This window comes from Myotis lucifugus, unplaced genomic scaffold (assembly GCF_000147115.1).
Source record: "Myotis lucifugus unplaced genomic scaffold, Myoluc2.0 scaffold_21, whole genome shotgun sequence".
NCBI classification, from domain to species: domain Eukaryota; kingdom Metazoa; phylum Chordata; class Mammalia; order Chiroptera; family Vespertilionidae; genus Myotis; species Myotis lucifugus.
The window spans coordinates 8,293,621-8,319,910 of NW_005871069.1; the positions used below are offsets into that span (position 1 = coordinate 8,293,621).

At 50.5% G+C, this 26,290-nt stretch overlaps 1 protein-coding gene and 1 non-coding gene across 13 annotated transcripts; one reads left to right on the forward strand and one right to left on the reverse strand.

Moving 5' to 3' along the window:
- The first annotated feature begins 3,170 nt into the window (after window positions 1-3,170).
- On the forward strand, window positions 3,171-26,038 carry HDAC11 (histone deacetylase 11). 12 transcript variants are annotated; one of them, XM_023751442.1, is made up of 11 exons: window positions 3,234-3,314; window positions 3,517-3,613; window positions 4,197-4,345; window positions 6,772-6,872; window positions 17,896-18,012; window positions 18,973-19,015; window positions 20,671-20,747; window positions 21,791-21,853; window positions 22,775-22,871; window positions 23,849-24,027; window positions 24,242-26,038. In XM_023751442.1, exons 3-11 carry the CDS (start codon window positions 4,279-4,281, stop codon window positions 24,443-24,445), a joined length of 948 nt encoding a protein of 315 aa, XP_023607210.1. In that variant the 5' UTR covers window positions 3,234-3,314; window positions 3,517-3,613; window positions 4,197-4,278; the 3' UTR covers window positions 24,446-26,038. The 12 variants fall into 12 exon arrangements, with proteins under 12 accessions (XP_006085818.1, XP_023607210.1, XP_023607209.1 ...); XM_006085756.3 differs by lacking the exon at window positions 3,517-3,613 and having other exon boundaries at window positions 3,171-3,314; XM_023751441.1 differs by lacking the exon at window positions 3,234-3,314 and having other exon boundaries at window positions 3,389-3,613.
- LOC111825334 lies at window positions 23,546-23,670 on the reverse strand. Its single transcript, XR_002828503.1, has one exon. It is a non-coding gene; the product is annotated as a U4atac minor spliceosomal RNA (small nuclear RNA).
- Window positions 26,039-26,290: the final 252 nt, after the last annotated feature.

Consider the following 26,290-nt stretch of genomic DNA (forward strand, 5'->3'; position numbering starts at 1 on the left):
GTTGGCTTCAGCCAATGGGAGGCACCAATGGGCATCAGAGGGTGGGAGGAGAGGAAAGTTGGGGTATTTTCCCATCTACCCCGTTTGGGCAGTGTCTGTATTTCTTTGTAGCCACTGCCCTTGTGGGGTGGGGGGAGCTGACCCATAGCTGCAGCTCTCTCTGGTTCCAGGAAACCATTCCTCCCCTCTTCCCTTCAGGTTGAGTGGGCCAAGGCTCCCACTACTGCTAGACCAGGTAATGCATCATCCCCTGTTAATTCCCTTAACCCCCACCCAAACATCAGGTAAACTGCCCCTTCATTAAACTCTTCTCAGTAAACCCTATTGTGTGGGTCCTCTCTATTGCTGGGACCTGGTGCCCATAGTCAAGAAGATACAAACCCCCATTTTCTGCTCCTTGATCACAAGCTTCTTCTGGCCTCAGGACAGTTGCACTTGCAGTTTTCTCTCTTTAAAAATAATCTCTTCATCAATAAAACAAATAACAAAACACATTTTTTGTTTTTTGGGTTTTTTTGGTTTTTTTTTTTTTACAAAGAGGAAGGGAGAGGGATAGAGAGTTAGAAACATCGATGAGAGAGAAACATCAATCAGCTGCCTCTTGCACACTCCCTACTGGGGATGTGCCTGCAACCAAGGTACATGCCCTTGACTGGAATTGAACCTGGGACCCTTGAGTCCACAGGCCGATGCTCTATCCACTGAACCAAACCCATTAGGGCAAAACACGTTTTACATATTTAGCAGTGCTTATCACTCATTATGGGTTTAACAAATACTACTTAATGTTGTTATTGTTGCTGCTGTGTTAAATATGTATAAAATTGCTAGATACCAGAATAGACATAGGTGTTTACTTGAACTTAAAAGAGCACAGTTTTAATATTGTGTCAATTTAACTAATATTAACTAATATTGAAATATCTCATCTGTGTCAATTGTTATTCATCTTTGGTGCATTTCTACAGTTAATGCTGTCCTTTGTATGCCTGTATTTTTCAAAAGAAGTGCTATGGGCCCGGCCTGTGTGACTCAATGGTTGAGCATCAATCTATGAACCAGGAGATCACGGTTCGATTCCAGGTCAGGGCACATGCCCAGGTTGCAGGCTTGATCCCCAGTGTGGAGCGTGCAAGAGGCAGCCAATCAATGGTGCCCTCTCATCACTGATGTTTCCATCTCTCTCTCCCTCTCCCTTCCTCTCTGAAATCAATAAAAAAATTTTTTTTAAAGAAGTGCTATGGTTTGGGGGTTTCTTATTCATTTTAAGTTGAAATATACTCCAAGATTGCATAAAGAGGAGAAGTAATAACTATACAATGTTTGATAAATCAGCATCTTGTTTTATCACAATGACATTTTAAAATAACATATACATGAACTAAAAAAATAAAATACACATAGTTGAAAAATAAAAAAAACAGTCATCTTGGGACCTTCCTGACCACTGTCTAAATCAGGGAAACCTTCATTCTCTCTCACCATCTCACCTTGTGCCTGTCACAGCACTTACCACATGTTAATTATGATTGTTTCCTAGTGTAATGTTTGTCTCTCCCACTAAACTGTGAGTTTGACAATGGCTTTTGAATCTTGCCTACTGGTTTCACTACTATGTCCCAGTGCAGTCAGTGAGCAGACATACTAGGATTCTGTAACGAAGAGGCCCCCAAACACACAGCATGAATAGCTGTTTATTTCTCCCACAGGTGATGGTGTGGGTAGGTGGTCCAAGTTGGCATGCTGGTTTGAAGGGTTCTCCAGAACACCTTCCTCCTCAGCCACACCCGACACCACTTAAAAAACCCTCTTACCCAGAGCAATCCTGCTCTCTTTGGCCTCAGCTCCCTGATCCAGCCTGCCCCAGACTCTTGTTCTCCCAACAAAAGGCTCACCTGTGCCTTCCCAAACCACAGAGCAAGTTCCCAGAGAAAAAGCTGATCTCTCACAATGACACAGGACTACTGTATGCACTTTCTTGCTTATGGTTGTTATTAAATATCACTTTTTTCCTTTCTGTGGCTATAGTTTACATCTGTCCACAACCCTCACCTTTGGGCAAATTACTTCTGTAAAATGGGCATAATCATAGTTTGCTTCCTATGGTTGCTATAAGAATTAAATGAGCATAAAGCTTTTAGAACTGAACCTAAAACCTGCAACGTGCTCTTTAAATAATCATCAGCATTCCTCTCTCTTTTGATTCTGTTAACTTCCTCATGAGGTAGATGGAAGGCAGCATCTCATTTACAGATGCAGAAATGCAGGACCAGAGACCTAAAGCAAGTTGACCAAGGACACTGGGCTGGTAGGTGGTAGAGTAAGGGTTTAACCAGTCCTGAACCTCAGTGACCTCATGATAAAATTGGGTTGTGATGGCACCACCTCATAGGATTGGGTTGTGAGAATTCAAAGCCATCATGCAATCAAGTGACAAGCACATGGAGGGCACTGGTCAAAGGTCTGTGACCTTCTCCATGATGCCCACCCTGTCACCAGCCCTCATGGAGCCACCAGGGATCCCAGCTCCTGGCAGCCCTGGGGTCAGCAGCTGGGCCCACAGAGGCCCATTGTCTCTGTCCTTTGGGGCTCTATTGTTGTGGCCTCCTCCCAGCGTCCAGCCCAAGACTGTCAGCTGCCCCTGGGGGTAGTTTTGGCTTCCCTCCCGGGTCGGGGGAGTCGCGAGGGACTGCACCTTGAGGACTGAATCACCGGCGGGTTCTGGGTTGTGTCGATGAAGAACGGAGGCTGAGAGAGCCTACGGCTGGCGTGGGGAGTGCTCGTGTCAAGTCTGAGCTGCCAAAGACCGGGCTGGGGCTTCACCCCGGGCGGGGAGCGCGTGACCGCAGGTCAGAGGCGGGGTCGCCTGAGGCCCGCGCACAGACCTCGCGCTGCCGGTACTCGGGAAGCAGAGACCCCGGCGCCGGACGCAGCCCAAGGTCACAGCGACTCCGTCTCAGCTCGGCCCGCAGCCCCGCAGGCCCGCGAGCGCGCGGAGGCGGGGCGCAGCCGGCGACCTCGCTCGGCGCCTCCCCGGCGGGGCGAGGCCAAGCGTTCCAACTCGGCCCCCAGTGAGCGGGTCTGAGGACCGCGGCCCTTCGCTGCGCTCCCGGGGCGCCGGGGCGTGGCCTCCCTCCCGCCGGGGCCGAGCCAGGACTCCGACCTTCTGTGACGCGGCCGCGGCGGCGGGGCCGAGCCTGAGGAGCTCCGCCCCATGGAGGCGGCGAGGCCGGGGGCGTGTCCTGGGCGGGACCGCGCCCGCCCCGCCGGGTTCTGGAGCGGTGGTCGGCGCTGGGAGGGCCCAGCTGCGGGATGTGAGTGTGGCCGGGGGCGCGTGGCGGGGCGCCAGTCCTAGTCTCCCGGGTTCCCAGGGGTCGCCGTGGGCTGGAGCACCAGTGCCCGGGCGGCCGGCGGGCCGGCCAGGTGCGGGCCCAGGTATGGCGGGCGAGGGGACGCTGGTCCGGATGTGCCCAGGCGGGCCCCGCGCCGAGTCAGCCCCGAGCCGTTTCTCTGCAGCCCAAGGAACAGGAGGCCGTCACGGGGCGCGGGTCTGACGTCTGCTCTCGGCCCATCCAGCCTTGCGGAGGCCCCGGCGGTGGCAGCAGCCGCGGAGGTGCGCTGGGTGGGGTAGGGAGTAAGCTGCGCGGTGGAGAGGGGCTGACTGGCACCCGGCTCCTCATTGGGCCACCACCGTGCGAGCCTCTAACGTCTGTTTTGGAGCCCCAGCTCTCACGATCAGGACGCTTTCTTTGCTCAGCTATTTAGATGCATTTCTCCATCCTCGCAACAGGCACACATTTTATAGGAAACTGAGGCCTAGGGCCACACAGCTGTTCGGTGTAATTGTTAGAATGTGGAAGTGAGGTGCTGAGGTCTTGCAGCCTGACGCACCTGGGTGTACATCCGCTGCTCCGGCCTTAGTCCCCTCTCAAAGCCTTTGGTGAGATGGGAGATGGTGGTGCCTACTTCCCAGGAATGCTGTGAGGATTGGGTTGGATAATGCAGGGAAAAAGCCAATGCTCAGTAAGGATCCGCTATTCTTGTTGTTGCTGTGGGGCGTCTTTTCTGCGGCTAAGGGACCTAGTGGTACCAGGTCAAGTCTGTCGGGTAAATCAAAGCCGACTGGTGCAGGGTGGGAGTCTGCTTCTCACACTGACCATCCCTATCTGTCTATTCTGTCCCCATGCCTACGGAAGGCCGCACACAACCCAGCTGTACCAGCACGTGCCGGAGACCCGGTGGCCCATCGTGTACTCTCCCCGCTACAATATAACCTTCATGGGTCTGGAGAAGCTGCATCCCTTTGACGCCGGAAAATGGGGCAAGGTGATCAGCTTTCTAAAAGGTATGGAAGTCCCACCTTGGACCCTACATCTGCTTCCTTTACCTTCCCCCATTGCCTTTCCCTAACACAAGCTTCAGACTCCCCTGACTCCAGCCTCAGCCCTCAGACTGCCTTCCACCCATGCTGTGAAAAGGGACTTTCCGACACAAACTTCTAAGCATATGTCCCTGTCTCAAACCTTCCCTGGCTCCCCATTGCTCTGGACCTAAGTTCTGTGTCTTCCCCTAGAAATCCAGTAAAAGTGAGCTAATTAATGATGGACACAGGAAGCTGAAGTTTGGAGGACTCCAGTGTCCATCCACCACAAGCTCAGAGAGTCCAAGAAGAAGAGAACTTTTGCTCCAACTCCATTGGTTACAAATGGAGGAAACTGTGTCCCAGAAAAGTTAGGAAACATGCTCACAGTCACATAGCTACTAAGTAGTAGTTGTCTGAAACTCAGAGTTCCAGGCTCCTACCCTTCATGGCTCATCCCACTGGGCAAGGTCAGGCTTGCACTGTTTGAACTGTGGTGTGGAAAATCCAGGCATCACAGTAGGCTAGTGCCAGGATATTGTTGTTCCCTCTGTATCGAGGGTGTTTTCACTGAGGGAAGTAGGAAGTGTTACCGAAATGTTACCTGGTATAGGATGACTCAGTTCTTCTGATCACACCATGGAGAAAATCTCATTTGTGGGGCTAGCCCATCTTAAACACTAAGCCCATCTCCCTTTTTAACAAATCCAGAGCAAGCCTGAGGCTCTGAACCTGAAAATAGAATCAAATTAGAGATTAATAACACTGTTTCTATTGTATTTTTTTTTAAATTTCTGGCTAACTTCTATTTATGGCAAGTGATACTTATTTTCAGTTTGCAGTAGTGACTACAGTGAGTATTCACAGAAAAATATTAACTAGAAAAGAATACAAGTTGTGTGCAACGGTGCAAGAACTCTGGCACAGTGAGCAGAGCCAGCCTGCCCTCACCTTGTAGTTCTCTCGCTGTCTGAGTTGCTCCTCCCATGTCCCCTTCTTGGGCTCCTGTATCACCCAGTAGCCTGACAGAAGTGTTCCTTGTCTCCCTCATCCGGAGCCAACAGTCCTCTTGAGTTCTCTCCTTTCTCCTATGAGGATGTAGGTGGAAAGGAGGCAGGGGTCATATGGTGAAGGGCCTTGGGTGCCTCCAAGAAAAGAGCTGGCCCTTTGCCTGAAGACACTGGGGAGCCATAAAATGTCCTGGGGGTGGGTAGGGGGAGTACCTACTGTATGTGGAACTATATGTGAGAAATGTATGTAACTAGTTGGTTTCTGCCAGGGTTGGTTCCTAAGGGTAACACTTTAAAACAGGTCCCCTAGATTCCGACCTTGTTTGTCCCTTTGATTTCCCTAGAACCCAGAGAATCATGGGCCTGTTCTCACTGTGCTCTAGAGCAGTGGTCAGCAAAATGCGGCCCGAGAGCCACTTGCGGCTCTTTGGCCCCTTGAGTGTGGCTCTTCCACAAAATACCACGTGCGGGTGCGTGTACAGTGCGATTGAAACTTTGTGGCCCATGCGCAGAAGTCGGTTTTCGGCCTAGGCGAGTCTATTTTGAAGAAGTACCGTTGATATGTGGCTCTGTTGACTAATGAGTTTGCCGACCACTGCAGAGCATTTCGTCTCTGGACCTCAGTTTCTTCCTTTGAAAAATGGAGCAAATCTTGTCTGGTGTATGTGAGGGGTGATGAAATAATGCAGTGTTTTCTAAACATCGGTCATTTGCAAACCACTCTTGGGACCTTGCCATCTCTTCATACCACCTGTTCCATTTTTACTTCATATTTTTTATTGACGTAGCCTTCATTTTTAAAAACTTAAATAAACTTGTTTTAAAAGGAAACATATGTCATCTAAATGGGAAAGCTGGTTTCACTTGCCATAAATAGAAAGTCGTGGGAAATATAAATTCATTGAAAACAAGAGTATAATTCAATTCAGGCTGCTGCTTACTGTTGCTGCAGGTTGTGAGTGCTTTTTGGGGGGTTAAAAAGGGAGATGATCATGGGTCAGGCAGGGATTAAAGAGAGGCCACACCACACTGAGCCTCCCAGGATGCCATCAGAAGTTGGGGGGAGAATTGATCAAAGAACTTTTCTCACCTAGAGGGTCAACATCATTGACCCATGTGTCATCTGCCTCTGAAAGTTTTCCAGACACAGGGAGCTCACCTCGTGGCTATCAGTGGCTTGGAAAGGATCTTTGTGTGCACAATGTCTGAAGTCCCCTGGCCTAAGGGCCTGGCCATTGTTCACACTGGTCTGGGAGGTGGCCTGTTGACAGAATGCCCATAAACTAGCAATGCCCACCTTCTCCTGGGGCAGGGCTGACAGAGGCCAGGTTTGCAGCCTGTGGGAGGGTCTGGGCTGAGCCCTCCCAGAAGGGAAGCATGGTGCCCACTTTGTGGTTTCAGAAGAGAAGCTTCTGTCAGACGGCATGCTGGTAGAGGCACGGGAAGCCTCAGAGGAAGACCTGCTGGTGGTGCACACGAGACGTTATCTCAACGAGCTGAAGGTACAAGGGCCAGAAGGGCTGCCAGCCAGGAGGAGTGGCCAGGGGAGGGCAGCTCAGCCTGGGAAAGCACAGCCTAAAGGGGCTCAATTCCTGTCCATAGCACAGGGGAAGCATGTGGGTCTGTGGTCCCAAGAGGAGCGAGGTGTCATGAAAGGCAGACACCAGGGATGGCTAGATTGCTCTGGGGGTTATGAGTTCCCAGTCTCTGGAATTGTGAGAACAGGGATGTCCACTTGATGGAGAGTGAAACTTCACAGGGATTGGGGCTTCTATATTAATGACTTTCAATCTGTGCTCTATGAACAGGCTGCAAAGACCCGCTGAGATGATGGACAGGGTAGCCCCAGCCCTGTCCCTATCCAATCCAAGCTGTTCTATTTGGCCTACTTTTATATTGGATTGAAGTTTAAGATTTTGTTCTAAGAACTTGTACTGCTAAAGACTTGTTGAAAACTGTTGTGCTAAAAATGAGTTTGACACCCCCAGGGCCCAGCAGGGAACATACCTGGTCATGCAGATGGTGGTGTATGGGTGAACTGGAAGCTGCTGCCCTTCCCAAGTGGGTGGCTGCTACCCAGCCCCACTGTAGGCCCAGCATGGCCAGAGTTCCTGGCTTTGAAGCAAAGCCAGAAATCCAGATTATTAAGTGACAGTTCCTGATTTCTTAATGTGTTCACTCATTTAAGATTTTAAAATCCCACCTACAGGCTCTCTGCTCATGACCTCCTTCTAGACTCGGGCCCACAGCTGTCATCAGTGCTGAGGTTCTGAGGTGGAGGCAGTTAGTCAGTCCCCTTTGTGGGAGCAGAGGGGAGGGCTGGGTAAGGGGTCGCATCCAAACTTGTGCTGTTAGCCTGCCCTGGTGGGGTCAGGGATGCAACAGGTTCTCTGCCCCTAGGAGTGTGGGAGCTCTATACACCTGAAACCTATGTAACATTATTAGCTAATGTCACCCCAATAAATGAAATGAGATGTTCTTTTAAAGAAAGATTCATTTTAGACTAAGAGCCATAGTAGAGGTCACCAGGCTCCTCCCCTCCATAGGTGGAAAAGCTTAGGCCCAGAAAGAGGATACACCTTGGCTATGAAGGAAAAAAGAATAGAAGGTCCCTGGATGGAAGTAAGCTCGTTTAGACTGAGCAATCAGGGAGGGCCTCACAGAGGAGGTGAGGTTTGAGCTGAGACTAAATAATAAGGAGTAGGTGACATAGATGGAGCTTTAAAGAAAGAATGCTCCAGAGCCTCAGACCTGGAGTGAGAAGAAGGGACTTGGCCTCCTGCAGCGGAAGAAGTATGATTGATTAGCTAAGTCGAAGGGACTGAGATAATGAAAAGGCATGTGGTGTGCTCAGGGAGGCCAGCGGCACTAGGCTACACAGGGTTTTGTAGGCTGTGGGAAGAGTTTGGATTCTGTTCCATGTGCTGTAGAAGAGTGATATGGTATGCTGTGCCCTTCACGCTCAGGTGAGACCCATGTCCACTTCAGGCATTGTCTGGCATCTAGGTGTTGCAGTGTAGGAATATCCCATTCACCCTGCAAACATATACAGTTTTCTCTTCTCTTTTCTCTGCTGTGGACACCTGAAGAGTTCATGTAGGTTTCCCAGGGCTGCTCTTCCTTGGCTGTTCTGTGTGTGCAGTGGAACATACACCCTCTCCCCTGCCCCACCTCCACTCTGCCCCCCGCCCCCATGTTCCGGGGTTCATGCCTGGCCCTGCACTGGTGTAGCCTTTGATACTTAATAAACAGGGCATTGAAGGAGATGCTGTAGTCTGATGTTTGACAGATGATATCCTTTCAGGGAAGCAAATGTCTATTGAGCACCTACTGTGTGCAAGGCCCAGAGGTGGCCCCACTGAGGGTAGTGGTTGGGTTGGGCCAGTGCAGGCTCTTGCCTCCTGCTGACCCCAGTGACAGTGTGCCATGGGATGTGTCATGCAGATTTGACATCTTGTCCTTGTGCATCCCAAGCTGGGCAATGCCCAGGACATGTTTATGCAGCAGGTATTTAGTGAGCATCATGCTCTGTTCTAGATGCAGGGAGACAGGATGGAACAAAAGAGACCAGATCTTTTGTTGGAGCTAGCATTTAGATGGAGAGTCAGCTAATGTCATAAAAAATCAAATCAATTATATAGTATCTTAGAAGGTGCTCAGTGCCTTGGGGGGGGGGGGGAATGGGGTGTGGAAGACCGCAGTTTGAAATGGGGGATCACAGAGGATCTTACTGATGTGACCATGAGCTGAGGGCAGTGAGGGAGTACGCTATGGGGGCATCCAGGAGGGCATTCCAAGCAGAAGAATGAGCAAGTGTAAAGGCCACGAGGCAGTGGTATCTCCAGTGTGTTGTAGGCACAAGGAAGGCGATGTGGCTGGATTGGAGGGGATGAAGGGAGACTGGTAGGAGGTGAGGTCAGAAGAGGATAGGGCCAGGCACCCGTTGCTGTGGCTTTGCTCTGAGAGAGGTGGGAGCCATGGATGTATTAAGCAGAGGGACATGACCTGATCTAGGTTTTAGCCAAGTTGCTTGGCAGCTATGGTAGGGATAGGCTGTCAAGACAGAAGCAGGGAGACCAGTGAGGAAGGAGGTTGTACAGTACTCGTTGGGAGAGGTCCTGGGCTCTCAGACCAGGCAGCAAGCAGCGGTTGAACAAGATATTCTGTTGTTCAGATGAGTAGGGGGCATGTGAGAGAAAGAAGGTAAAGATGCCTCAGAAACTTTGGCCTGAGCCCCAGGAAGCTGGCGTGTGAATCGGGCCTAGTCACTGCCCTTATAGTATCACAGTCCTGTGGGAGGAAGGGAAGCACAGTTTCCAGACACAGCACCAGAAGGCAGATATCTCAGGAAAGTCTCAGGGGAAATGGGACCCCTCAAGGTCTATGATTCTCTCTTATCTTTCCTTCTCTCCTTCCTTTTTTTTTTTTATTGTAAAATTCACATGACATAATATTAATCATTAACCATTTTAAAGTATAAAATTTAGTGGCCTTTAGTAAATTTACAATGCGGTGTAAACCATCACCTCTATTTAGTTCCAAGGCATGTTCATCACCCCAAAAGAAACCCTTCCACACTAAGCAGTTGCTCCCATTCCTCCCTCCCCCTGTACCACCATCTGGTTTTGCCTTTTCTGGTTGTTTTACATAAGTATACCTGGATTCATAGAATATGTGACCTCCTGTGTCTGGCTTCTTTCACTGAGCACAGTGTGAAGAATCATCTACCTTGCAGCATGCATCAGTTCTTCATTCCTTATTAAAGCTGAATAATATTCCATTGTGTGGATATACCACATTTTGTTTATTTATCAGCTGATGGATTTTGAGTTATTTCCAGCTTTTGGTCTTTGTGCATAATGTTGCTATGAACATAGGTACAACTATTTGTTTGAGTACCTGTTTTCAGTTATTTTGGTTATATACCTAGGAGTAGAATTGCTGAGTTGTACGGAAATTATTTTTAACTTTTTGAGGAATCACCAAAATGATTCCCACAGCAGCTACACATTTTACGTTTCTTTTCTTTTTTTTAATTTATTGATTTTTAGAGTGAAAGAGGAAGGGAGGAGAGAAACATCAATTCGTTGTGTTCTGACCAGGGAATGAACCCACAACCTTGGCACATTGGGACAATGCTCTAATCAACTGTGCTACCCAGCCATGGTCCACTTTACATTTCTAACAACAGCACAAGGGGTCCATCTTCTCTACATCCTCACCAACACTTATTTTTCTGTGTTTTATTTTTTTTATTGTGGCTAATTTAGTGGATGTGATATGGTATCTTATTGTGGTTATAATTTGCATTTCCATAATGGTTAATAACATTAAGCATCTCTTCATGTGCATTTTAGCCACTTATATGTCTTCTTTGAAGAAATGCCTATTGAAGTCCATTTAAAAAATTGGGATATTTATCTTTGCTGTTGAGTTGTAGTTCTTTATATGTTCTGGATATTATGTGATTTGCAAATAATATTTTTGCCCATCCTGTGGGTTGTCTTTTCACTTTTTTGATAATGTCCTTTGATGCACAAAATGTTTAAATTTTGCTAAAGTTCAGTTTATCCATGTTTTTCTTTTGTTGGCTGCTTTTGGTGTCTAAGACTGTGTTGCCAAACCCACGGTCATGAAGACTTTACCCTTGTGTTTTCTTCTAAGAGTGTTATAGTTTTAACTTATATTTAGGTCTTGGATCCATTTTGAGTTAATTTTTGTATATGGTGTGAGATAAGCATCCTTTATTCTTTTGCATGTGGATATCCAGTTCTCCCAGAACCGTTTGTTAAAGAGACTGTTCTTTCTCTATTGACTGGTTTAGCACTCTTGTAGATAACCAATTGGCTATAGACATATGGATTTATTTCTGGGCTGTCAGTTCTTTGCAATTGATCTATATGTCTATCCTATGCAATACCACAATCCTATGTTTTGATTACTAAGTTTGTAGTACTTTTCGAAATTGGGAATTGTGAATCCTCTAACTATGTTCTTTTTCAAGATTGCTATTCAGGGTCCCTTGAGATTCCATATGAATTACAGGACCAGCTTGTCTGTTTCTGCAAAAAGGGCCATTGAAATTTTCATAGGGGTTATATTGAATCTGTAGATGAATTTGGAGATAATTGCCATCTTTACAATATTAGGTCAATCCATGAACACAGGATATTTTTCAATTTATTTAGATCTTTAAGTTTTTGCATCAGCAATGTTCTGTAATTTTCAGTGTAAATTACTTGGTTCTTGGTTCTGCTTGGTTCAATTTATTTCCAAGTATTTTAATTTTTGATGTTATTGTAAATAGAATTGCTTTCTTAATTTTCTTTTTGGATTTTGTTGTTAATGTATAGAAATACAACTAATTTTTGTGTGCTGATCTTAGGTCCTGCACTTTGTTGAATTTATTTATTAGGTTTAATTGGGGGTTTGTGTTTGTTCTTTAGGATCTCCTATAAATATAACATCATGCCATCTGTGAATATAGGGAGAAGTTCCACTTTCCTTTCCAATTTAGAGGCATTTTATTTCTTTTTATTTTCTAACTAGGGGCTCAGTGCACGAAATTCGTGCATGATTAGAATCCCTAGGCTGGGCCGGCAATCAGGGCCTATCGGGGCCTTCTGGCTGCCGGCCGGGGCCTTCTTTCATGCTGTGCTGCTCCTTGGTGGTCAGCGCACGTCATAGTGAGTGATCAAACTCCCAGTCTCCTGGTCGAACTCCTGTGGGGACAATTTGCATATTAGCCTTTTATATATATATAAACATAGATTGCTTTGGGTGGTACTTCCAGTTGAACAGAAGTGGCAAAAGCAGTCTTCCTTTGCTTGTTCTTGATCTTAGGTGGGAGGTTTTTAGCCTTTTACTATTGAGTATGATGTTAGCAATGGGAGTGTGTGTGTGTGTGTGTGTGTGTGTGTGAGAGAGAGAGAGAGAGAGATACAAACACCCTTTGTCATGTTGAGGGAGTTCCCTTTTGTTCCTAACTTGTTGATTGATTTTATGAAAGGGTGTTGGATTTTGTCAGAGGCTTATTTGGTCATCAACTGAGATGATTGTGTGGGACTCCCCTCTCCCCCGGCTCTCCTTTTGCTCCCACTTCACTGCTGGAAAGTCCTGACCCAAACCAAGTAGTTGGGCACAAAGGCCCTGACATATGACCAGGCGCTGGGATGGGCAAGCACATAGGCCATGCACTTTGGTGGGCCGTGGGCATCAGGCTGGGGTAAACCTCACAGGTTCACTGTAGCTCATTCATTCATTTGTTCAGCACTGTCTGAGGTCAAGTTCCCTAGAGTAGTGGTTCTCAAATTTGCTTAAGCCTCAGATCCTCTGGAGGGCTTGTTACAACACAGATTGCTGGGCCCCACTCCCAGTTTCTGATTCAGGAGGTCTGGGGTGGGCCTGAGAATGTGCATGTCTAACAAGCTCTCAGGTGCCATTGTTGCTGCTGGTTCAGGAGCCACACTCGGAGAAGCACAGCCCTAGAAACAGAGCCTGCAGCAGGGATTTACCTGGGGCAAGGTTCCAGGAGAACCCTCTGGGAGAGGGAGTCAGGGAGAGAAAACAGGAGAAAAAACTGGGCCTACACGTGGGTTCACCAGGATTGTGACCTCAGCCTGATCCCACGAGGTGTGCTATAGGCAGGGCATGGTCTCAGCAGCAAGAGGCCAGGCTCTCACAGGCTCTCCTGGGATGGGACAGGTGAGATGGCCTCCTCGGGAGAGGGTGCAGGTAGGGATCTGGGGAGGATTGACAGCATGTGCAACAAGCACCTACTGTGTGCCAGGCATCATTCTCAGCATTGTCTGTGGAGGTAGGGATGTGGGGGAAGATTGACAGCATGTGCAGCAAGCACCTACTGTGTGCCAGGCATCATTCTCAGCATTGCCTGTGCATCAGGGAACAAGTGTGTGCCTGCTTTCCTGGAGCTGCATTCTTCTGGGAGGGACAGATAACAATAGAGGTATTGTTATTGTCAGGTAGAGACCAGTGCTGTGTACAAAGATGAAGCAAAGGCAGGGGTCGAAGCCAGGTAGGGGGACTTTAGATTGGGCACTGAGGACAGGCCTCTCCAATGGTCTAAGTCCTCATTCGAGACCTAGTTGGGAGGAGCTCCTGTTTCATGGATGAGGAGACAGGAGGACGGAGGCACAGTTAAGTAGAAGGCTGTGTTCAAATTTATATTGCAGTGGCAGAGTCCAGAGTTAGACTAGTTGACTCTGAGGAAGATTTATGAACCTTGTCCCTCTCCTGCTCCCATCCAGCCTGTCCTTCAATGCCCTTGCCTGGGGCCTGGCCTGCTGGCAAGTCCGGGCAGTCCCACTGCAGCCCGCTGCACCTCCCAGATAGCGTATCTGTTCCTGGTACTGGAGCATCTGTCTCCACCACCCCCCATCCCCCAGTCTGTCCCATTCCTTCCATTTATGTTTCACCCTGGCCACTGTTTCTTTCTAGGGTAGCTTTATCCAACAGAACTTGCTATAGTGATGGAAATGTTCTAGAAAGGCTCTGTCCAGTCCAGTAGTCAGTAACCACATGTGGCCATTAAATACTTAAAATGTGGCTAGTGTGACTGAGGAACAAATTTTAATTTTAAAAACTTAAATGTTTTTTAATTAACTTAAAATTATATGCAAATAGCCATGTGTAGCTGGCAGCTACTGGATTGGATAGTTCATTAGTGAGCTACACCACTGCCTTGCACAGGAGCCACAGCTGGGCTGAGAAGAAGGCTGATGTGTCCAGCCCTGTTTTCATGGGCAGAAGTCAAGAAGTGTTGATAGGTACCTTCTCCTGTGGGAGCTGGTCCCTTTGGCTGAAACCCTTATGTGCTGTGACTTAATGCTTGGCCCATGTAAAATTCATGCTCTAGCTCAGTTTCCCCAGTATTATCCTATATGACTGCAGCTTTGTGAAGATCAGTACAGTATCCTATATAATAGAAGCCTAATATGCTAAGTGTCTGGTCATTCATTCAACCAATCTAAGCGTAATATGCTAATGATATGCTAAGGCCGCTCAACTGCTCACTATAACATGCACTGACCACCAGGGGGCAGATGCTCCAACCGGTAGATTAGCTTGCTGCTGGGGTCCGGCTGATCGGGACTGAGCTAGATGATTGGGACTGAGCTAGTCAGGCCAGACATGCCCTGGAACCCTCCCGCAGTCCCTCCCGTCTGGCCAACCTCCCGCGTCCCTCCCCACCCCAATCATGCACCAGTGGGGTCCCTCGGCCTGGCCTGCACACTCTCGCAATCCGGGACCCCTCAGGGGATGTTGGAGAGCCAGTTTCGGCCCGATCCCGCAGGCCAGGCCAAGGGACCCCACTAGTGTACGAATTTGTGCACCAGGCCTCTAGTGTTATATTAAAAGCAAAGCGGGCAGGCGGAGGTTTGTAGTAAGGAAGTTTGAGAAGCAAAGTTACAGGGGATTCTGTAGCAGAACTTCCCAGAGCCTTTAATGTGCCAGCATGGGATGTGACCTTCCAGGAGGGGGCAAGTAAGCAGGACTTCCCAAACTCATTGGTGTGGACCCTTCCTGATGGAGAGCCATTGTGCTATAGCTGCTGTGGAATCCTCTTAGAGAAAGCTATTCTTGAGGTGTGTCCATCGAAGACCCTAGGAGGTTGTGTGGCTTCGTTTCTATTCAGACCCTCCCTCTGCTGATTGTGATGGCAGGCAGTCACTTAATGTGTTTCTTCAGAGGCTCTGTTGAGTATTCACGCATTTTTTCCAAGAAAACAGTGGCTCCAGGCCTTCCGTCTGCCAGGCCTGTGGTGGGCGTGATGAACAGGGGAGCTGGCCACCCTGTCCTCTCTAGGTCTGTCCCCCACCAACATATGCATATGCACATACTGTCAGCCAGTGGTCATTGCTACTGATTCTATGCCAACAGGAATCCCCAATTTGGGGTGCAGCGAAGAAGGAAACGTTATTCTGTGCAAACAGCCCAATTGCGATACAGCATGGCTGTGAGGTGGCCCTGGGGCGAAATGGCCCTCAGATGAGGCCTCTCAGGCTAGCAGCTCTGCTCTGCTCTGGTTTAGTCGGCTCCAGCCCAGCCCAGAAACCAGTCCCCAGTCTCTGGTGGAAAGGAAAAATGCACTGTGGGAGCCAGAAGGGAGTTGGTCTAATACAGATAAATCCCTGCCTCTGGTCAGTCCATTCTCAGCCTATGAGGACTCCATATCCTCAGTTTGATTGGTCCAAAAGGCACTGTCCTGATTGGTGAGAATGGAGCTGATCTGATTGGTTGGAGAAAATGCTGATGGGTGATATAGGTGCGCAGATCCAATTGGACAGGGAAAACCTCAGTCCTATTGGTTGACATAGGGTTCCAGGAACTCCTTTATATGGGCTGGCTCAGGTGGCAGAAACACAGTGCAGGCCGTGTGGTTTGCATGAGAGGCTGCTGTTTAAAAACGGCTGAGGAAGGCAGCATGGTCATCTCTACTTTCAGACATGCCCCATGGGCCCTGGGCCCTGCTCTCAGGTTCCTTCCCTGGAGTGAGGGAGCAGAGCAAGCCTCCCCCTCAGCTGTCCTCAGCCCTGCCAGCCTGAGAGGCCTGACAACACAGGTGTTCATAGCAGTGCAGGCAACCTGACAAAATGTCTCCCCTTGGCCAGTGGCCTCAGCCACCGGGGCCCCTTTGGGGGCTGACTGGTCCTGTCCTGTCCTCCTGCCCCAGCTTCTCCTGGGTGCCCTCGCACTACCACCACCCCTTCCTGGCTCTTTCCAGGCACATGCTTTTTCTGCAGGCCTCTCCAGACCTAAATCCAAATCTCTCCTGATTGGTGATCATAACGGCCACACTTCTCAGTTCTCTCTCACTGGATGCCTTGGCAGCCTCACCGCCTCACTTTGCTCACTCCTTCCTGAAACCTCTGTGTCTGGCCTCCTGAGCACCTCTGGTCCCTACCCCCACCCCCTGCCACCACACACACACACACACACACACACACACACACGCACACAAACTCTCCCCATCATCCTTCTGGTCCCAGGACAGTCCTTTATTGTCCCAGTGGACTCCAACCTGGGCTTTGCCCTTCAGTGTTGGAGTCCTGGAGCTCTGACCTTGTGTCCTGGACCTCTGTCCATCTGTTCCCCATATGCCTTCTATTAACTGTCCCCATATCACCTTCCCCAGACCCTCATATCCCTCACTTCCTCCCTGGGGCTGCTATTATTCTCGTGCCCCTAACTCATCGGTTCTCAACCTGTGGGTCGAGACCCCTTTGGCGGTCGAATGACCCTTTCACAGGGGTCGCCTAAGACCATCCTGCATATCAGATACTTACATTATGATTCTTAACAGTAGCAACATTACAGTTATGAAGTAGCAACGAAAATAATTTTATGGTTGGGTCACAACATGAGGAACTGTATTTAAAGGGCCAGAAGGTTGAGAACCACTGCCCTAACTGGTTCTCCTGCTACAACCACAGCAGCGTGGGAAGCACTGTCTGAGGCTCCCACTGCCCTGACATGCCTGAGAGCCTTTGCTGGCAGACCAGCCCTACGTGTCCCAGCTGTACCTAACTTCTGTTAAACATGGACTTACTTTTCTTCTGCCAGTAGTAATTTTTTTTACCTTGACCCCTATAGCTGGATAACTCTTGTTCACCTTCAGTCTCTGCTTTCATGTCACCACCTCCAAAAAGCCTGTCTGCCCCTACCCCACCCAAACCGTGTTCTTCTCCATCGCAAGGCTTGTCACATATGAGTATTTCCCATCTAGGCTGCAAGCATGCTGACATGCGGACTGCACCAGCCCCCACCTTAATAAACATTTACAAAGTACCCTGGGCCCCTCCGAGTCTCTGCCTGGGGTCAGTGGGCACAGGGAGCATAGCATGGGCCTAGGTGCATTCTCAGCCAGGCAGGAGGTGGTTCAGGATCTGGAGGCAGGGACATTTGCCCAGAGGCCTGAGAGGTCACAGGAAAAGCTGTGTCTGATCTTGGTGCAAATGCCTTTTAGGTGGCCCAGTCCTCCTGCCTCAGTAGCTGGAGAGGAGGCAGGACGCCTCTTCTAAAAGGAGGTCCAGTTCCCAGTAGATGAAGAGGCTGGAGAAGCAGGACATCTGGGTTTCCAGACTTGGCTCTGTGACTCACTGTGTGACCTTGGCAAGAAAGATCCTTCCTGATTGGGACCTCAGTGTCCCCTTCTGTACAGTGGGAGGGCTGGGTCATTTCTGGGTCTGCACCTCTGTAGGATGGAGTCCTCCTCAGCTCTTGTTTTGGGCACAAGAGGGCAGCCAAGGGCTTTGGAGTGCTGAGGAATGTGGGCCAAATAGGCTTGAAAAAACTGTATTGGATAAACTGATCGTTACTGAGCCCCAAACTTGGTGGGGCCAGACTGGTGGGGGTTCTTGTTTCTTATCACAGTAACTACACCTGGCCCAGAGTTCACCCAGGACACCTGGAAACTGCCATTACAGAAAATCTGATTTCCCAGCTGCTGCCTCTGAGCTCTGGGCATGGCAGCGGGAGGCCAATGGCCTGCGTCTCTTTCCACAGTGGTCCTTTGCTGTCGCTACCATCACAGAAATCCCCCCTGTCATCTTTCTCCCCAACTTCCTTGTGCAGAGGAAGGTGCTGAAGCCCCTTCGGATCCAGACAGGAGGAACCATAATGGTAGGTGGGGAGGCAGGTAGGACACAGGGTTGGGCTGGGGATCCCCACACCTGGTTCCTTCCTACCTCTGGGCTGTTGCCCACCCTGGGCTTTCCATATGGATGCCCTCCTCCCACTTAGTAGTGGAACAAAACCTAAGTACTCCTCAAGACCCAGCAGCTCCTCTCAAAGCCTTCCCCGCCCCAGGGCATCAGAGTTCACTGTTCCTTTTTCAGGGACTTCCAATTGATTTACCGTATTTGCTGTTGTTTAAGACACCCCCATGCCCCAGAGATATATCCTAAAGTGATCACTCCAATGTACTTCAATTTAAGATGGAAATGATGTCAGTGATCGATGGTGCTCCCCTGTCTCCCCATCGCAGGTGTGGTGATGAAGAAAACTCCCAGCAAAACAGGTTTCATGTCCTGTGTGTAGTTCTCTTTAAAATGAGCCATAGGCTGCCAAGTTCATTGGAGGTAGAGAATCATTTCAGACTCCCGTGTGCGATATCTAATTCAGACCTGGTAAATGCCTGTTGACCACTATAGTTTTCTTTTCAACCTGGAAATTTGTATCTTTTTTTAGTTTATTAGAGTATTATTTACTGCCCTCCCCCTAAACTTTGATTTCCTATGGATTTCAGTATTCAGTGTACTATATTTCTATGAGCAAAAACTTGTCTAATTCCCTTTAAAGGCCACATTAAAATCATTGTCAGCTTATGTGTGATCATAAGTACTTTTATTTATTCCAGTTTCTTCACAAAATTGCACTGCACATCCCATATGCCAGCTAATCTGGTACTTGCTTCTGGGACTGAGTATACTGGGGGTGGATGCTTCCTTAGCCCCACCTCAGAGCTCATTCCCACTTCAGAGCTGGCTGGAAATAGTGTTTATGGGATGAATGAGTGACTCAGTGAATGACTGAGTGAAGAAGAGGGCTGCCCGTGCCCTTCACCCTGTGCTTGTCTCCCAGGCGGGGAAGCTGGCAGTGGAGCGAGGCTGGGCCATCAATGTGGGTGAGTGCCCCACCTGGGGGAGCTGGCCTGTCCAAGGCCTGGGGACTGGGAAGACCAGAAGGAACCTGGAGGAAGTGGCTATGAGTTCGGAGACTCTGGTGTGTAGGAGGGACGAACCAGTGCCTCCATCTGGCATGGAATCCTTGTCTAAAAGAGTTCTCCAGATTGCTCCCCAGTCCTGTCTTTGCATACTTCCAGTAGTGGGGAGCTCACTCTCTCCCAGGAAGCCTGTGCCATCCCCTGGACAGCTCTGCATGAAGCTGAAACCTGCAGTTTCAGAGGCTCCCCCAAAAGACTCCATTAACCTCTTGGGACCCAGGACAGCCTTCAGGGGCTTGGCCATGTCATGGTGGGTGGGCTGCCCAGGATCAATATCACTTTATTCTCAGGGACCTTGAGGGCTAGCATTCCCCCTGTCCCTTGGACTCTCCCACAAGATTGGCTCATGGGAGGTCTGCACCCATGGCCTTCCTTGTCCCTGCTGTGTTCCTCATGAAGGCTCAGCACTTCAGTTTGTGAAGCCTTGTTCTGTCAGGGCTCTCATCTGAGCTGGGTGTTATTGTTCAGTCCAATTATATTGATGAGAACATGGACATCGAGAGAGGCCTAGTGGTTTGCTCAGAGCCCCATAGCTGCCTTCCCCCACCCCCACCTTGGACTGTGAACACTTCAAGGCCTTCTTGGTATGGCCAGATACCCATCATTAGGTCTGGCTTAACCATGATATTATGATACTCTGCTGAATAAACAAGTGAGTGATATGTGCCATGTGTTTCTAAGGGGTCCCAAGAAGACTCAGAGGCCCTTGGTTTGAATCTTGGTTCTGCCATTAGCTAGCTGTATGACCCAGGGCAAGTTGCTAACCCCATCACTCTCTGTGCCTCAGGGTCTTAAGCTGTAAAATGGAGATGGTCCTGTGGGGAGGCTTCAGTGAGCTCCGTGCTGGTTAGGAGTTCACTGTTGGCTGTTATCTCGTCATTAGGATCCAATGACAGCCTCTTGGGTGGTGTAAGAGGCGGTTCCCTGTATCCGGGCCCTGGCCTCACACTGCCAGGTGAGGCAGTTACTGGGCTCAACTTCAGAAGCCCTGCAGCTCAGTTCTTTTAGGTGTTACAGGGGGATTGGGTCTGGCCTCTGAGGCTATGGTCACAGGGTTGAGGGGTAGAGGAGGCCGGACCCTGGTCTCTAGGACCCTCACCGTTGCAGTGGGTAGCCATGACCAGCAGAGGGTGCCCTGCCTGATCACCCCTTTCTACCACCTGGCAGAATCTGGGGGTTCCCAAGGTAAACCTGCCCCATAGCTCCACCACCCTTTTCTGGCAGGAGGACTCACATGTGGGCAGGCCCAGCTCTATGGAGACTTACTGTCTTGGGAAGGATGAGCTCTGTCCCTAAGAGGTGTGAGTGGGCACTGGAGTCTGACTTGTTGGGATACCCTAAGAGGTTTCTTTCTCTGACAGGGGTGGCTGTAATGGCAAAGCTACCTCCTGACTTGGGGATAGTGACATATCTAGGCACGCAGCTCACTTTGTCAACCTGGAGTCCCAGTAGCCTTCCTGGGAGCTGAGCAGGGAGGGCACGTAGGAGGGTAGGGGGGTGTGCCTAGGTCTAGCTCTTGAGCCTGGCCCTGACCTCATCATGTCTGCCTTCCATAGGTGGTGGCTTCCATCACTGCTCCAGCGACCGGGGAGGGGGCTTCTGCGCCTACGCGGACATCACGCTCGCCATCAAGGTGTGCAGGAGAGCATGTGGGAATCACCTCCAAGAGCCCTCCCTGGGACCCCCTGCCACTCCCAAGTTTGTGTTCTCACCCCACATTATACAGGAGGGAAGTGAGGCTCAGAGGGGAGGAAGGTACCCGCATCACTCAGCCAGGCTCAGGCTCAAACCCAGATCTGACTCTCCTGTGTGTTGCCTGTGACAAAAGGGAGATATTACAGCCTTCAGCAATGGCAGGGGCTGGGGAGAAGCATGTATATCAACAATATAAGAAGGGCATCCCTACAGAAGAGTGAGGGGAGGTAGAAATAATAATAATGATCACAATAATACTGATGACATTTACTACAGGCTCAAGCCTATGCCAACCTTTGTTCTCCATGGCTCACCTCAGTGAATCCTCATGTTACAGATGAGGAAACTGAGGCTCAGAGGTGAGGTCACACAGCCAGAGGGGCAGAGCTGGCATTGGTCTCCATGTTTATGGAACCCCAGGGCTCCCCCTCACCACGCCGCACCTGGTCTCAGTCTGGGCTTTCGAAACAGGTCATTTGAGATTCCTGTTCTCACAGGGCACACAGACTAATGGTGGGGGAGACAGGTCAGCAGACCCTGGGCATTCAGGAGGCAGACACACAGGAGAGCTTGGAGGGTGGAGAAAGGGGAGGAGGGCTTCCCACAGAAGGAGGAGTGTGGACCTGACCTGTAGGAAGACAAAGATTGTAGAATAAAGTTCCTGGCCCAGTTTTGAAGGGAGGCTTCTCCTCCCCCAACCCCCACATTTCCCCAGGATTCCTGGGGTGTCACTGAGGGCCAGCCTCACTCACCTGCTCACCTCCCGACTTCCTGCTCTTCAGGGCGAAGCACAGGACCCTCCTCCAGGAGGGCTTCCCTGACCATGCACACATGCTTCTCTGGAGCTGCATAGCTCTCGTGGGTGTGTGATGTCTTTGCCTAGTCCTCCTGCCCTGGCCCCTCACCAGCTGGGAGTTCCTGAGGGGCTGTGTCTTCTGGCCTGTGTGGGTTCTCACATCTCCCCTCTCCTCCCCTGGGCAGTTTCTGTTTGAGCGAGTGGAGGGCATCTCCAGGGCCACCATTGTTGATCTTGATGCCCATCAGGTGAGTGCCCCGTGGGGGCTGGGGTCTTGTGGGCCCCCTCCTCAGCACCCCTCCATGTGTTCCCCATCAGCTTCCATCATACAACCTACACTGTGGGACTCCTCCCCCTGGAAACATCCCTGAGCCCCAAGGCAGATCTCTGCCACCTTCATCCTGCTCTGCCTCTCTCCCACTGCCCATCCTCTCTGTGCTGGAGAGACTGGAAGCAGAGGGCCCTTCTTTCTTCCTCTGCCCCTCTCGCCCCAGCCAATGCTCCTGTGAAATTGAGGGTCCTTCCTCCCTTCTCCTGACTGCCTCCCCAAACCAGGCTGGTGGCTCTTCCTAAAATCCCTACAGGTAGTGCTATTCTTGTGCTTTAAACCCCTCAGTGGCTCCCTAGTCTGTGCACAGAGCCCAGGATCCCTGTGTTCCTGCACCCCAGGAAAGTGCTCATTCATGCGATGCAGGGTTGCTCAGCCACTGCTACCCAGGTCTGGCTCCTGTTGTCCCAGGTGGGGCAGGGCATGCATTGGGTTCTTGAAGGCCCTCCTGCACCTCTGCTGCTGTGGCTTTGTGATGGTGGGACTGCTCCAAGGTCACATGACACTGAGCTCCTGAACCACATGAGTACAGCCCTTACAGTTTATGTTTCACACTCCTGATCCCAGCCAATTCTACCACAGACTTGAGAGGGTATGGGGCCAGGATTCCTGCCTTGTGTCCTGGAGAAGACTGAGAGGGCTGGGCTTCCTTAAGGTCATGCTGGAAGGTCATGGGGCCAGGTTTTGAGGTTGAATCCTAGCTTTGTCACTTTATAGCCACGAGACCCTCTGCCAAAGGGCAAACCACACTGCTCAGACACAGGGCGGTGGGGGTTGGAGGGAGGGTCCTGTCTTTGCTGAGGGCACTTGCCTGCAAGTGGCTCCCATGTTCTCCCTGCAGGGCAATGGGCACGAACGGGACTTCATGGGTGACCAGCGTGTGTACATCATGGATGTCTACAACCGCCACATCTACCCTGGAGACCGCTTTGCCAAGCGTAAGCTGCCCGCCACCCTCAGTCCTGAGTTCACTCATGCTTGGATGGGGCTTTCTCCTGAGTATTTCCTATGTGCTGGGTCTTGCAAGGTGGGAATCGTTCCCATTGTACAGATGAGGAAATTGAGACCTAAAGAAGTCACATGACCCACCCAAGATTGCATTAGCCTGTTTAATAAACATATGGATGGGTCCTTATATTAGGGGTAACCATCAGAAGAATAAAAATAGACTCCTAGGATGCATCTGTCTGTAGAACACAGGGAATGGGAAAAAGGAAATGAGGGAAAATAAGATAAATAGGGTATTCCAAATAAGATGGAAGAAATTAGTTCAAATATAATAGTTGGTAAAATAAAAAGAAATGCAGGCAGGTTCAACTTATCAACTAAAGGCAGAGATGCTCAGATGAGCTATGAAAACTCGAGCGCCTGCCCACTTTGTGGGTTGGGGACCTTTATGCTGGAAGGGCTAGTGAGTCTCCTGTGGGCACTCAGCTGCTGGTATACCCCAAGGGACCAGTTTCAGAAATGAATCTTGAATGTGCGGGGTTTGGATGTGAGGGCACAGCTTGGTATCCCTGTGTCTGGGCAAGGTATTTTATCCGCAATTCCCCTTCTCTCTTTTGGGTTCCCGCTTTGCAGCTCTTGGTGCTCTTTTTAGCTGAGTTTCCCCCACCCCTCAAATTGCACTAAGGTAAAGAAGAGCCCTATCTAATGTGGATGTGTTGTTTAGGGTTAGCAGTACTGTCCTCACTAGACATTCATTGGACAGTACCACAATGCCAGGAAAAGGATGGGTTTGTTTGTGTGTGTGTGTTTTTAGCTTAGTTTTGAGTGAAATAAGAGGCTGAGCAGTGCTGGAGTCAGATTATTTTCTAGTCCTTCCTTGGGCACTGGCAGGGATCCAAGCAATCTTTGTCCTCTTGAGCTCAGTTTCCTGTCTCTGCACATGGGGAAATTCCTGTGTCCCTCTTAGAGGCCATCAGGCGGAAGGTAGAGCTGGAGTGGGGCACCGAGGATGACGAGTACCTGGATAAAGTGGAGAGGAACCTCAAGAGAGCCCTTCAGGAGCATCCTCCCGACGTCATGGTGTACAACGCAGGCACCGACATCCTCGAGGGTGACCGCCTTGGAGGACTGTCCATTAGCCCACAGGTATGTCCTGAACTTGGGGGTGGGAGGGCAGGGGATGGTCTGCTCTGAAGACTCAGCTGCAGCAGGACAGGTGGACCACATTGGTGCTTCTCCTGATATCAGAGCGGATGGGTGGAAACAGCTGCAGTCCAAGCAGGGCTAGACCTGCAGCAGAACCTCTTGATACCATGAGGGTCGGGGCCTGCCTGAGTTCACCTTCCCAATCTCCCAACAGGGCATCGTGAAGCGGGATGAGCTGGTGTTCCGGGTGGCCCGCAGATGTCAGGTGCCCATCCTCATGGTGACCTCAGGCGGGTACCAGAAGCGCACAGCCCGCATCATTGCTGACTCCATCCTTAATTTGTATGACCTGGGGCTCATTGGTCCTGAGTCAGCCAGCATCTCAGCACAGAACTCAGACACACCTATGCTACTCTAGGAGTTGCCCTGACTGCACTGCCCTTCAAAGCGGTTCTCTGCCTGCCTGCCTCCCACCCTGCCCACCCCTCAGTGCTTCTCCTTTTCTAACCACATGGGATGGCAGGGCAGCTGCTAGGGGCCCTGAAGGGCCTGGGGCTTGTCCCCACCCAGGCCTGCCTTCAGGGCCTGGCAGGCAGCTCCTCCACTCTCCCCACTGGATGTTCAGACCCTGTGGAAGTAGGCAGTTCACCCAAGGAAAGAGGAGGGCAGGTGAGGCTCTGGGGGCTGCAGGGAGGGCCCCCAGGGATCAGGATGCTCCCGTTTTAAAAAATGTCAGACCCATGTCAGACCAAGGAAGCTTCCATCTCTGCAATGGCTGGGCCTCCCTCCTCTTAAGTCATGAGATTTGCTTCCTTTCTTGTCTCAAGCAAGGCCTGAGGATCTGGGGACAGCCATGTGGGTGGGACTGGAACCCGGCTCTTGGAGCCAGGCCTGGGTGGGGCCTGCACTCCTGGCTTGCAGGCCAGAACCCTGGTCCTAGATGTGAGCAGTGGCAGGGAAAGGGGAGGTTTCCCTCCGGCATTCCTTTAGTAATGCAAGGGCTGGACATATTCTCAGAGCCCCTCGGCTGACACGTGGATGGGAGGCCTGAGGGGCCCCATCCCTGCTTCCATAGCGGGCTCACCTGTTCAGGGAGGAGCAGTTTGGGGAAGAGCACTTGGCTCGGGACCTCGGCGCTGGAAGCATAACAGGGCTGCTGACCCCAGTGGGGAGGGCAGAGGAAGATGAGGACTGGATGGGGAAATCTCGGGTGGGGCAGGTGGCCAAGCCAGGTGCTGCAGGAACCAAGGCCCCAGGTAGGGACTGAGGAACTGAGGAGGCCAGGCCAGGGTTTCTGGAGGGAGAGCAGAGGGTCTCCATCTGGGCCTATAAGTTGTAAGGGAAGGGGGCTGGGGCAGGGCCCTGGGTGGGGCTGCAGACTCCACTGGCCTCACCCAAATTCCTGGGGGCCTGATCACACTGTCCAGGATCCCGAGTGGGCCCTAACCTTGTCCTCAGCTCTACTCTGAAGGGGACTTTTGGGTTCCTCAGGAAGCTGGCTTGGGGGAGAAGCCCATTCCATTGCCTGGGTGTGTTCTTAGTGGACAAAGGTGGGGCTAGAGACGTATCTGGGTCCCAGGTCAACTCCACCTATGGGTTTTGTGGCCATTATCCTCTGGGGCTGCTCCTGTAATCTCACACTTCCTCCCTCACACTTCCTCTGCTGCAGCGTGGGTAGGGGTGGAATAAAGTTCCAAGATCACAAACTGTCAAAAATGCTGACCTTCTGGGCAAGACCTGAGGCATTAACCATCATGTGGACCACACCCCACTCCACCCTCCCACCCCCTGCCTTTGTCCTTGGTATCTCTGTATCTGATCCCTAACATCCCTTCATCTCCAGTGCCAGCCTGTGACGTCTGGGGAAAGGCTGTGATGCAGCACCTCACTGTGAGCTTCTGTTTGTAAAGAACCATAAAGGCTCTTCTTGACTGGGCCTAGTCACTGTGTGCTCTTGAGATGAAGAATCCCTCCCTCCTATGAATTAAAGGAAATAAACATTTAAAATCCACATAGCACAAGATCTGACATCAGCAGCTGCCCAAGAAGTGAAAGTATTTTATTCTACCCTCCAAGTCCTATGAAGTAGTCATTATTCCCATTTTACAGATGATACAGTGAACAATGTGATCCAAACCCCATACACATCTAGTGAGGCATAGAGCCAGGTTGAACCTAGCTCTAGTGGACTCCAAAGTAGGCATCTCAGCTGCCTCAAATTTAGGGGTGAAGGAGATGTGGGGGAGGTCATTGTTCTCCAAAC

What these genes read in the sequence shown, in the direction of transcription:
- HDAC11 (XM_023751434.1), top strand. Translation starts at nt 4,000, where the DNA reads ATGCAGGGAAAAAGCCAATGCTCAGTAAGGATCCGCTATTCTTGTTGT. An exon ending in GTTATCTCAACGAGCTGAAG is followed by an intron (nt 6,873 to 17,895) that starts GTACAAGGGCCA and finishes CTCTTTCCACAG; the next exon opens with TGGTCCTTTGCTGTCGCTAC. An exon ending in ACATCACGCTCGCCATCAAG is followed by an intron (nt 20,748 to 21,790) that starts GTGTGCAGGAGA and finishes TCCCCTGGGCAG; the next exon opens with TTTCTGTTTGAGCGAGTGGA.